We start from the raw sequence: 12,711 nt of genomic DNA on the forward strand, positions 1-12,711 counted from the left end.
TGTTAAGTCCAGTGGTGTCCTGAGGAATGAACATGGAGGGATCCGAGTGCAGTAACTGCTTCCATGATCCTAGACCCAAGGGCCTCTTTCTGGTCACTCAGGAAAACCAAGACTAGAACTAAAAATCAGAATGAGCCCATTTTTGTTGCTTACTCATCCTTTCAGCTGTAGTTCCACCTGGGAAAACGGTGCTCAAGAGTCAAAGTGCTCAAACTTCCTTGGGTGCTCAACTCCAGCTGACGAGCAAAGCACCTAAATACTTCTATTTGTCTTAAAAATAAATGTAATGTGCCAATATATCAACTTTTTAAAATGGTACAATTACAATATTAAGGTGACTTTTTCTTAGATACAAGGTCAGCAAAAATAAAGAGGAGCCGGGATGTTCTTCTGAAATGCTGTCTTTTGAAATACCCCTTGAGGGCTCTCCCATGAAGGGCACGCATCTGCCTGCCATCACACTAACTTCAGGACCCAGTGATACCAGAATATTTGCACTGTAAGCAGATCCCCTGATGGTGGCTGTCCATTTGTGTCTTTATGTGTGGTCCCAGCCACTCCAGCACTCTTTGAAAAAAAACTCCGAAACCAGGAAGCCGAGGAAGGCTCTACGGTCACCCTTCATGCTGAGCTCTCCAAACACGATGTGCAAGTGAGGTGGAAAAAAGGGTCAGTCTTGCTCCAAGCCAGCAACAAGTACGAGATGAAGCAGATGGGCTCTGCTGTGGAGCTACTCATCTACGATCTACAGCTGAAGGATGCTGGAGACTACATCTGCGATTCTGGCGATGAGCAAACTATGGCATCCTTGGTAGTGAAAGGTGACAAAAAGCTTTCACTTCACCTTTTAGGGAGCTCTAGGTTAGTTTAGATGTTCTATATTGTAAGACTCAGGGACCTTGTGGAAGAATCTGGTCCGTTTTTGTGATGAGGATTTGTGAATCAACAGTGACACAGTCTGACAGAGTAGGTCTTCACAAAGACATTATTTTTCCCTCCTCCTTATTCCTTTGCTTGCTCCTACGAGCCCTAGGCTGCAGGACTTAGCTGCACAATGGGATGCCTTCACTGCAAATGCAATTGTACAAAAGCGTTTACCCCAGTCATCCCCCAGCTGGCCCACAAAATACACCCTCCGTTCCTACACCACTCACAAGAACCTTCAGGTCTATCTCCTCTTATACACATCTGCCACCCGGTTGCTGTGAATTCACTCCGATTTCTGGAACCACATCTCCTTCCCTTGTAAATACCAATTCAGCTGTAACTGTCGAGCCACCAAGGTGGTTCTAGGGAACTGGACTTGAGGAACTAAACTTCTATATGTGGTGCATTGTAAACCAACCCGCCGAAGCTCCATCTTGACCCATCAGGGATACACATCAGTGCAAAGACTTCCAGCATTCATTTCTCTTCTGGGTCCAGTTTTCAAATGAGGGGCATTATATAATGGTGTTTCTCCACGCACTCTGCCAAATACCCAAGAACTCAGATATCATGCATAGGTTTTTGAGTTGTGGCTTTGGTGCCCATTTGGAGATACACACACTTCGATACTCAAGAGTCCATATCCATGACTGCTGCTCTGTAAGAAAGAACACATTCCCTAAGGTGCTCGGTGTGTGCAGTGCCCAGTGACTCTTGGGAAATGCAGAGTGCTCGTGGAAATCCAGCACTTTCTGTCATTCGTTGTTTAGGTTTTAAAGTAATTTTGGAATTGAGTTTTAACAAAATTTGGAATGGCACCACAGTTTCACTAAACACAAAATTTAGTGACAGTCACCAATGAAATCTAATTTTTTTTCCCTCTGATTTATCTTGGTTCAGCTTTGCCAGTAATCTTCACACAACCACTCCAGAACCAGCAAGCTGAAGAAGGCGGTGCCGTCACTTTGACCTGTGAAATCTCAAAACCAAATGCTACTGTGCAGTGGAAGAAGGCCGGGACAGTGCTGCGACCAAGTGACAAATACAAGATGCGTCAGGCTGGATCTGTGGCTGAGCTGACAATTCACAACCTGAGCGGAGCTGATGCTGGGGAATACACGTGTGACACAGGGGACCAGCAAACCACCGCAGCTGTGCTGGTGAAAGGTGGGGCTTTGCTTGGGGAAGAGACGAACAGGGCTTGGTACCGTGGCAGGGGCACGTGATTGAGTGATTTGACAGCTAGACATTGTCCTATGCCCAAAGTGAATCACAGGGATCTCAGAGACGGGGGGGATTTTAGAGGGATAAAAACTGGGTCAGTTATCTCTATGGAATCAGAAATGGGTCTTTAGTCAATGAGTCTGTGGTTTAATGTTAATGTCACCCACTAAAAGCTATTGACAATGTTTTCACAATACATAGATAGCATTATAAATATATATTATATATTTATTATATACACAATACACTAAAACGTGCTTACTTTATAGACTATCATATATATGTGCATAATATATATGCACTTATACATAAATAACACATCTATAAGAATGTAAGACGTTACCATGTACCCACATTTCTATGCATTTAGTGCTTAGCACTTTGTGGTCGCTCTTTCAAATAATACAGTGCTCTCAGCAAAGAGTATAACAAATTGTTTAACCCAGGAAAGATGACTTGAAAGTAGGTATCAAACTCTGACCTTTCCATAAAGAACCAGCAGCCACCATAGTGGAGAAGCTCAAGGACGTCACTTCGTATGAAGGAGAAGACGCAGTGTTTGAATGCAGGCTGTCCCGGGAAACAACTCAGGATGCCCAGTGGTTCCTGGGGGATGTTCCCTTGCAATCCAACGAAATGAATGAGATCAGAGTCCAAGGGATGCGTCACACTTTGATCCTGAGGAAGGTGACACTAGAAGACTGTGGGTCCATCAGTTTCAAAGTCGGGCAGCACACCTCAGCAGCACAGCTAACAGTCCAAGGTGAGCCACCTCCTGGGAAGAGGGATTGAGGACATACTGGTAAGAACTGTCAACGTTGCAGAGGTGTATTTGGGAAGAGGGGTCCTTGGAAATTTTGGGAGATTCTGCCAACATAATTGAGTCATTTAAGAGTTAGGTATGTACATTTGTGCTAGTCGTTTCAGTCCTTTTGATAGTCCATGGAGTGAAGTAAACATCCTTTGAAGACCATCCAGCTTATCCTGAAACAAGCAGCTAAGATATGTCAGAATCAATGCTGAAGAATGTCAAGAATGTGCTCTGAATTAATCTCCTACTTATGATGTTTTTAAATCATATTTAATCCAAAAAACATCTGAAAACTCTGAAAAAAACTTTCCATTCAGTTACCTAGAATGATTTTTAAGGATGGGCCATGTCAATACCTTATCTTGTTTGTTCCTCTTTGATCTGGTTCAAAATGTAACTATAAGCACATGGTTCTGATCTGGGGGAATGCTTGATTAGGCGGTTGCAGCAGTGTTGGTACCCTCTTCCCCACAGTTGCTCCGGTCACCTTTGTAAAAGCACTCCACAGCTTGGAGCTGCAGGAGGGTAGCACAGCTCACTTGTCCTGTGAGGTGTCCAAGCCTGATGTCCCAGTGGAGTGGAAGAAAGGCACGACCGTCATCCGCTCCAGCCAGAAGTGCAGCATCAAGCAGGAGGGAAACGTTCACACATTGGTCATTCACGACTTGAACCGTGCGGACTCAGGGGAGTACAGCTGCCACACGGCCGACGGGAATACCACTGCCAAACTAGAGGTTAAAGGTATGATCTCCTCTTTGCTCAGCACTGGGGAGAGGTGTGTGTGTGTCAATTTTTGGAGCTCTCTAGTACAAGACAGACATTGAGGTAGTGGAACAAGTGCTACCAAGTTCGTCAGGGGGCTGGAGCACGTGAAGTATAAGAAGAGGCTGGGTCTTTCCAGACTGAGGAAGAGAAGGTTGAGGGGGAACCTCATTTCTGTCTGCGGCTTCCTAATGAGGGTCTACAGAGGAGAGTGAGACTTGGGGTGCTCAGTAGACAGAGGACCCCAAGTCCTCTGGGGAGGAAAGAGGCAACAAGTGCAATTCAAGAGGCAATAAGAGAAATTCAGATTAGGGAAAAAAAAAACAACCTTTCAAAATGAAGGGGTGGTCAGACACTACTGGGTCCCAGAGGGGTGGAACAATCTCCATCCATGGAGGACCTCCAGAGGTCCCTTCAGCCTTAATTATTCTGTAATTGATCCCTGGCTGCATGACCTGAAGCCTCAGGTCTGCAGGTGTATATTCTTTGAGTGTTTTCATCCTATTCTGTGGGGTTTTTTTGGGGATGAATCATAGAATGGTTTGGGTTGGAAGGGACCTTAAAGATCATCTTGTTTCACCCCTCCTGCCTTGGGCAGGGACACCTCCCACTAGACCAGGTTGCTCAAAGCCCCATCCAGCCTGGCCTTGAACACTTCCAGGGATGGGGCAGGTACAACTTCTCTGGGTGACCTTGTTCCAGTGTCTCACCACCCTCACTGTGAAAAACCATCTGGGCTTCAGAAATTATTACCCAAGTTAGTTGGGAATTCTTTGTGAGAAGAAGTCTAGGATATGGGGAGAGAAATACAGCTCCCATAGAGCTTAATTTTTTCCTGCTGGTTAACTCCACTCCCTCCTCCTCTTCTGTCTGGCTTAGACCTAGGCATCCCTGCCCCTGGCAGCTCTCTTCAGGTAAATGCAGCCCAAATTGTACCTGAACATCATGAATGGCATTATCAGTACCTTCAAAATAAAACATTCCTCCATTTTGTATTTTTGCTTCACTCATTATTTTTTTTTTCTCTTTGCACCATTCCCCCTTCCAAGCCCTGCCTGTGCTTTTCAAACACTGGCTGAAAAACGAGGAGGTGGAGGAAGGGGGCACGGCCGTGCTGCGCTGCGAGCTGACGAAACCCGATGCATCTGTGGAGTGGAGGAAAGGAGACACGGTGCTGCAGCCCAGTGACAAGTATGAGATCCACCAAGAGGGGACACGTGTTGAGCTTTTCATCTACGATGCGGAGGCTCAGGACGCTGGCGATTACACATGCGACTCGGGGGACCAGCAGACCACTGCATCCTTGCAAGTCAAAGGTAGGAGAAGCCTTGCTTGAAGGCAGAAAAGTTGCGGCTGTGGCTGTTCTCCAGGTGGCTGATATGGATGTTTTATCACTGAATTATCGTTAACACTCTGAATTACAACTGCAGGAAAGGGTCTGATCCGCAATCTTCAAAGAATGATTTTGTGCTTTTTAAACCCAATTCTGTTTCTTCAGTTGCCGTTTTGATCTCACTTGTGAGAGCTGGGAGCAAAACTGCAGCTGCTGCTAGTGGAGGGGGTGTACAAGAGCAGATAGAAAACTTGCCTGGGGCCTGACAAGGAGAAACTGGAGTATTTCACCATACCTAGAGCAGGCCCACTTTAAATTGAGCCATTACACCCATTTGTGCCTGAGCAGCCCGAAAATTGTGGCTTTTTGCCTTTTTCTAGTGGCTATGTTTTTATAGTTTAGACTGTAGTTAGTATAGATTTTATAGTTTTATTCATTTCACATGAAGAGTGCTGTGTCTTTTGGCTTGAGAAACAAGATCGTGCTTTTTAGATCCTGAGTTTAGCCCCCGTAACCAGCTCCAGATCAGAGTGTGTGGTTTCAGCGATTAAATGTCCAGTTGCTGTGATCGGTACTCTAACTGCTTGCGCTGAAAATTATGGGTACGCCCACATGAAGCCCCTTTAGAGGTCCTGCGACCTGTGGCAATCCCTGATGGAGCAGCAGTGGACACCCTCACTGTACCAGCAGCTGGTCCCCATGAGTGGCTATGGGACAACTCTGGGTTGGTATGGGACAAGTCCTGCTCTGGGCTTGGCGTTGCCAGCAGGCAAGTTGTGGTCCAGAAAGAGGGGAACTGCCAAGCTGGAGAAGTTGCAACCAAGTTTCTCACCTCTCGGTGCTGTCACTGATACAGTTGCTTCTCCACCGCAGTACTACCCGTGCTGTTTAATGAAGAGCTGAAAAATGTAGAGTCTGAAGAAGGGGGAACAGCTGTCTTGCACTGTGAGATCTCCAAGCCGGACGCCCCTGTTGAGTGGAGGAAAGGAGGGGTGGTCATTCAGCCCAGTGACAAGTACGAGATGAAGCTGAAAGGCAGCATTGCTGAGCTGATCATCCACGGTGTAGAGCCTGATGACTGCGGGGATTATACCTGTAGCACCGGCTACGAGATCACCACAGGTTCTGTGTATGTGCAAGGTAAGGTGAAATGTGGTGGAAATGCTCCAATTTTGCTGCCTGGGTTTCTTGTTCCAAAGTCTTTGACAGTAACTGGCCAAACTTGTTTCGGGTGCAAACAGTTGAAGGTCTATTAAATTCTTTCCTGGTTTCAGTGAAGATATAAACATTTACATCCAGGCTGAGGTTGGACCAACATTTATAAATTTAGGTTGTTCAAAGTACTGACCGTACTGCGTACCACAGCAGATGGTGGTACTGCTGAAAAACTATTTGCTTGGAGCAGTGGTCGTAAAAAAAAATATATATGAAATTCTTGTTATTGCTGATTACAGCTTCTATCATTGTTGGTATTCTTATTACTCTTTTAAAGCACTGTAAGTAAACATTTAAACCTTGAGCTGCCTCTCTGCCTCCCACCTCATACAACGTCAGCGCAGATGGCTGCAACACAGAGGAGAGCCAGTCATGACCTGGTCATGGAGGGGGGTTTCCTCCCAGTGAGACAGTGTTTGAAGACACACACACACAATGTGCTTGCAAGCGGGTGAAGGATGGAAGGTGGTTTCTAAATCCCTTAAAGAAAATTTAAGTTCTTTTTTCTCTGGAACAGCATTACAAGTTTAACTCTCCTGGACAACTTGCACTGTTGCTTAGACTACTTCTGCAGGAAGGAACATGTATATGTTTATGCTCTTGTTTTCCTTTGGCACCTTCTCTTGCTCTGTTATACAGAAGAAGCAGCAGTCATAGTTTCTGGTTTAAAGAACACAGACGTCTTTGTGGGTGAGTCAGCCACGTTCACCTGTGAGCTCTCGTACCCGGGCGTGAAGAACGTGCAGTGGTGGCTCGATGGATCTCCCCTTCACAACAACTTTGTGACTGAAATCTCTGAGCAGGACGGGATGATCCACACTTTAACCCTAAATGACGTGGCGTGCCATGACTCAGGCACTGTCACCTTCAGAGCTGGGTCCCTTATATCTTCAGCTAAATTATTAGTCAAAGGTACTTCATTGTTAGAAAAAACCACACGGCCACCTCTGGACTTGCTCAGTGCGCTAGTGCTTCTGCCTTGCAGGCTACCCTTACTAAATCCCCTCACAGTTCTTCTGTGTCCCGCAACCCTCCACTTTTGCAAGTCACCCGTACTCGTGTCTGAAGTCTTGTAGGTACAACCACGTCGATTTTTTGAGTGGTTCAGGTGAGAAATGGTTGCAGCGTCAGGGCTATTTGACGTCTAAGTAGAGCTGAACATAAACCACTGTGGTAGCACCTGATTTTTATTATCCCTCCTTCAACTGTTTTTATAATACCACAAAAGTATTATGTAGCTGGAAATTCACAAAATTACCACTGTGCTGCTCCATAGCTAGGCTACTGGCACCAAGCTCGGTATATTCCCAAGACAAGACTTCGGGCTGTTATATTGTTGGCTCCGGAGCTCCTCCTAAAAACCAAAGGATATATGACATCGGGGTAACACAGTGACAAAATGAGCCTCGTTTGTTGACTGCCAGAAAAGTAATGGTCATCATTGCACTAGAAAAGCTTTGGGGTCTGTTGAATAAATATTTTCCTCATTTGGTAAGGGTAGCCACAAGCCGCAAATAACACTGAGCTCCAGACTCGATAAAGCAAACTCCTTCACGTCCAGCCCTTTTATAGCCATTGGGAATTTTCAGACAAAAGTAACACTTATTACTTGCTTGGAAAGAGGATTTATAGAGAGAGAGAGAGAAAGATTAAAGAGTTCTTTATTAAAATCTACCCCCATGCTACAACTGCCTACCATAACAGGAATGATCCATGATATGGAATTATAGTCAGTGGTTGATGTCTCCTTCTCTGTATAATGTGTCCCTTCTACATTCAGAAAAATTAACTCTCTGCAAAGATAAAATGCCAAATCACTTCTTAGTATCAGAATGGGGCAGCGACAACATGGTGTGCCGACCCCACAACCCATGTCCATTTGTAACAATTTGGAGTTTCACGTTTTCAGAGGCAGAAGCTGGTTCTGAGCTCTCCAGGCAAAGAAATCCAGTTTGCCTAAAACATAAATTAAAAAGAAATGCATTGTTAGGTATTCTACTCGGTGAAATAAAGGGTTCCTGAGAGGTTTTCGTTTCACAGAATCACAGCATCCTTGATGTTGGAAGGAACCTCTTGGAGATCATCTAGTCCAACCCAACAGCTCATGCTAGTACACACATGTATGTGGATAGTTTGTACTTCTATTAAGGCAAGATTTCTTTGACGTGAACATGAAGTGCAGTAGTATATGACTATAACTGGATTAGCACAAGAAAGGTATTTAAAAACACCCCAGTTACACCGCGCTCAATAATACTTGACTCAATAGGAAAGTAAAACACTAGTAAAATTCTAACTGTGCTTGTATTAACAGACAATTTAGTGTATTTTGTCCAGAAATCTAAAAATAGATCTTCAAACTTAGGCATATTTCAGTCTATCTAGCCATCCATGGCTTGTTCTTCATCAAGGAACAAGTTGTCTTTCTCTCTGTCCCGTATGTCCCATTCTCCTGGTGTAAGGCATGCTTGTAACTGGATATATTCTATAATAACTGAGATCTCATGACAGCTTTTCTTGTTGGGCCTTCACAATATCATCACCCTACAACTGTATTCATTCAGTGACCCAGTATGGTGGTATCTTCATATAGGGGTGGGGGGAAAATGGATAAGGTTGAAGGAGCTGCTGCCTTCTTCTGATCCCCCTGGGCAGGGTGAAAATTACATGTCCCAGTGGACACGTTGGCTCCTAACCCCCAAGGAGCTTTCCGCGTGGGTGAATAGGGTCACTAAGATCTTAGCCTAGCAGTGGCAAAGAGCAATGGGGCAGTGGAACCAGGACACCTTCCTTCTCCAATACCACAGGTGATGTTTGCTGTGAGGAGCACGCCTACATCTTATCAAAGGAGACAGTGTTGTACTCTCCAGCTGCACAGATACCTCCTTGCTTCTTCAGTCCTTGTGCAACCAAAGCATCTCCATGGTCTGCCACTGATGTCTCCTCTCCGTAAATGCATGCAGACACACAGAGTGGTAGAGGGAGCTTAGAGAGCAGGATCAAGCCTTGCAACAAGTTTCCAAAAGACATTTGCAAAACTATCTTTGCTTCCTTGCTCCAAGCTTCCCAATGGCTGCTTGGAGCATCCCAAATCCTCAACCTGGTACACCACATTCCAAGAGGAGCATTCCAGACAGAGGTCCAGTGTAGTTTATTCTAGCTGTGAAAGCCTGTGATCAGAACAACTATATGAAAGATAAGGACATATATCAGCTTTCTCTGACTGCCACCTTTTTATGTCCCATTGTAGCCCTATGAATTCTGGGGGGAAGTTGTCATAGTTCTGCTGAGAAGGATGTTGCAGATAGACTTCCAGTTTCAGATTTCACTGAGGTTTTTCTTTTTAGCAGTTTGTATTGCAGTTGTATGCGAGTGGTCCAGTTTAACGTCTCAGGAGGGACTCCTTGGCTGCTTTGGAAGCTCACAATATGTTGAGGTTAGATAGATCTACTGTGCCTTACAGCTGCCTCCCAAGAAGCAGAACTAGTATTTTAAAAGAAATACTGGATGCTTAAGATCATGGATCTCACCTTCTTCAGAGGAGCTTTTTTGTTACAGTTGTCCTGGATCTTTGCTCCTCGTGCTGCCAATAACTCCTGACATATAGCCATCACCACCAGAGGACAGGAATGAGTATTTGTGTTTGAGTATTGCATTTCTTTCCAATGAGTGGTTGCGGTTTGCTCATACGAGGAGCCTCCAGTAGAGTTTGTGACATTTTCCAAAGGCAAGGTGAGGTTGAGAGTTATGGGGAACCACTCAGAGCAGCCCATCCATTGCAGTCCTCTCTCTCACACTTGTGCTCCTGCCACGTTCTGGGAAGCAGAAGTGTTTTGCATCCCATGCTTCCTAGTGTAGAGGATGTCAGCAGCGCTGGGAGAAAAACTAAGCCTGGAGGGAACTTCAGCAGACGTTCTGCGTAGAAGTTGATGTTCAGGACTGTTAAAGCACAAGCCTTAATTGCTGATGGCCCATTTTCCAGTGTGATAGTTACATTCTAATGTACCAGTTTTGCTTCAATCCTGCTTGATGCTGACACAAGCACAGACTAAACCGCTAATCCCCAGTGTGTCCAGTCGGCTTCCCGCTTGCACTGTCACTCTGCTTGCTCCCTGCAGGCTCTGTGCTTGTCAAAAAATCTCTAAGTGGCAATTTCCATGAGGATCCACTAATGCATGTCCTTCCTGACGTGTTGGTTAACAGATCCGACCATTGAAGTGGTCAGTCCCATGCAGGACATAACTGTTGATGAAGATGGCACAGCAGAGTTCATATGCCAATATTCTAGGCCAGTACACGCCATATGGAAGAAAAATGATCAGGAAATACATGCAGATGGGCAGCGAGTGATTATCGTTCAGGACTGGAATGTAAGCATGCTAAAAATTAAACCTACGGTACCAGAAGACACTGGCATCTATTCTTGTGAAGCTGAAGGCACTAAAGTGATGGCTGCACTTGATGTTCAAGGTGAGGTCTTCCAGCTAAAGAGGAAGACTATCATGGGTTCCAAATAAGAGGTGGAAAAATCATGGCAGCATCTCACAATAAGTGACACATCAGATGATACCCTCTCTTTGGTGTTCACTCCAGTACTGATAACGATGATAAAAGTAGTTGGGAGTTAATGGGTGTTGAATATGAAACTGCAGCGTTTCACTGGAGCTTAGTTCTAATTAACGCTCACTTCTTACACCACTTACGCATCACGCCTCTCCTGCAATGAAGTGCAACATCAGTGCAGTGGGATGTGTCCTGCTGAATTATTGTGAAGTCACAGATGTAATGTTGGTCCAAAGAAATAATACTTTTTGCTGTTACAGAGTGCTTTTTATGCACAGTGTGCCTTGAAACCAGTAGCTAATGGATAGTGCGGAATTTCATTTTATTTTCGGCTAAGCAAAGGTAGCCTGGTATTTTACTTCTTTCAAATGCTGTTCACTCAGGAGCTGTCGTCTTACTTGTCGTCATCATTTTTGAGAAACAGCAAATAAAAAATTTAAAATAGATTTAGGCTTTTATATTGACGTTTCTTACTTTTTTCTGCTGTGTATGGAATTACTGTTCGCAATCACTACGTGAATTAGTGTGATCAGCAAGAACAGGGGTTCTGATTTGATTTCTGAATTTTTTTGTGTTTTGTTGGGCGATTATGCCTTCTTTTCTAATCGGGGCTGTGAGTACAGAAGAACAGGGTATCATTTATTTTCTACGTTGATAAGCACTTTCCCTTTTAGGGATTTAAAAAGACGTCAATGAACATAATCTAAAAGTGTCCCAGAGGAGGCAGGATTTGCAATTTTCTGCCTTTCGTAGTTAGAGAAACCAGCGCTCCAAGAGTCCACAAATAAACATCTCGGATTTCTTCTACAAAATTATGCATTCTCCAAGGATTTACAAACCCCATATAGAATTTTTTTACTTAATTAATTTTTGGCGTTATTTGCTATTAAATAAATTCTTCAAGATTGGTTTGGGGGGTTTTTTGTTGGATTTTTTTTTCTTTTTTTTTGGAGGGGGAGGGAGTGGGCTGTTTTTTTTTTTTTTTTCTTAGAATAGTTCCAGATAATGGTTATAGAGATCTAAACAGGAATGTCCCAGGGCATTGGTTTATATTATACATGATGCTGACTATTGTACGGTATTTGTGTAAATTGTATTTACTCAACCGTGCGTTCCCACTGTTGTGCATGTAATTTGTCCGCGTAGCTGGTCTAAGACGAATTATATCCACATGCACCAGCCCACATTTAATTTTGCACGAGGCTGATTGCTTATGTGCAAATGCCAACTGATGCATGACTCTGCAGGCAAATGGAGTGTGTCGATACGTGCATGTTCCTGACCACACAATTCACCACGCACGCATGAGAAAATAAACCTAATACATTATTAGAGCTTTTGTAATAATTCAGAAAATTATGCAGATTTTAATTCCTTGTGTGTTCCCTAGAGGCAGACTTGCAAATGTGCTGTTAACTCAGGTGACAGTCGCTATAGCTTTGTCAGCTATAATATTCTCTTGCATTTGCTTTGCATGAAAGATAGTTAGATTTTGTCATGAGCTCTCATGGATGCCCATCTCCTCAATTATGATGATAATTGCGCTGCCTGGGAGATCTGTGGGAAATGTTTCCTGCTGTGGGACAGAAGGAATTTGGTGATACTTTATAATCCTGAGCTACCTCTTCCTACCAACGACTGGCTTGATTCATATAAACACCAACACTTTTTACTTTATTTGTCAGGTTCTTGGAGGAAGTCTGGATGAAATGCTAGAGGTCCTAGAGGTTTATCATTACTTTTAAACTATCTCACTACTTAAAATGGTTGTTTTGGAGGACCACAAAGATGATCAGAGGGCTGAAGCACCTATGCTATGAGGACAGGCTGAGAGAGTTGGGGTTCAGCCTGGAGAAGAGAAGGCTCCGGGGAGACC

At 44.3% G+C, this 12,711-nt stretch overlaps 1 protein-coding gene across 36 annotated transcripts in view; it reads left to right on the plus strand.

Annotated features, from left to right (window-relative positions):
* Positions 1–12,711, plus strand: part of OBSCN (obscurin, cytoskeletal calmodulin and titin-interacting RhoGEF) — a 200,607-nt gene that overhangs the window by 108,842 nt on the left and 79,054 nt on the right. For 26 of the 36 annotated variants that reach the window (XM_074573946.1, XM_074573908.1, XM_074573911.1 and 23 more), the window contains 8 exons: positions 555–821; positions 1,828–2,094; positions 2,645–2,914; positions 3,437–3,703; positions 4,774–5,040; positions 5,931–6,197; positions 6,912–7,184; positions 10,476–10,742. In XM_074573946.1, the coding sequence (XP_074430047.1) occupies positions 555–821; positions 1,828–2,094; positions 2,645–2,914; positions 3,437–3,703; positions 4,774–5,040; positions 5,931–6,197; positions 6,912–7,184; positions 10,476–10,742 (2,145 nt within the window). The remainder of the gene's footprint in view (positions 1–554; positions 822–1,827; positions 2,095–2,644; positions 2,915–3,436; positions 3,704–4,773; positions 5,041–5,930; positions 6,198–6,911; positions 7,185–10,475; positions 10,743–12,711) is intronic. The other 10 variants (XM_074573910.1, XM_074573922.1, XM_074573936.1 and 7 more) reach the window with 3 other exon arrangements.

The sequence above is a fragment of the Larus michahellis genome, chromosome 2 (assembly GCF_964199755.1).
Source record: "Larus michahellis chromosome 2, bLarMic1.1, whole genome shotgun sequence".
NCBI lineage: Eukaryota > Metazoa > Chordata > Aves > Charadriiformes > Laridae > Larus > Larus michahellis.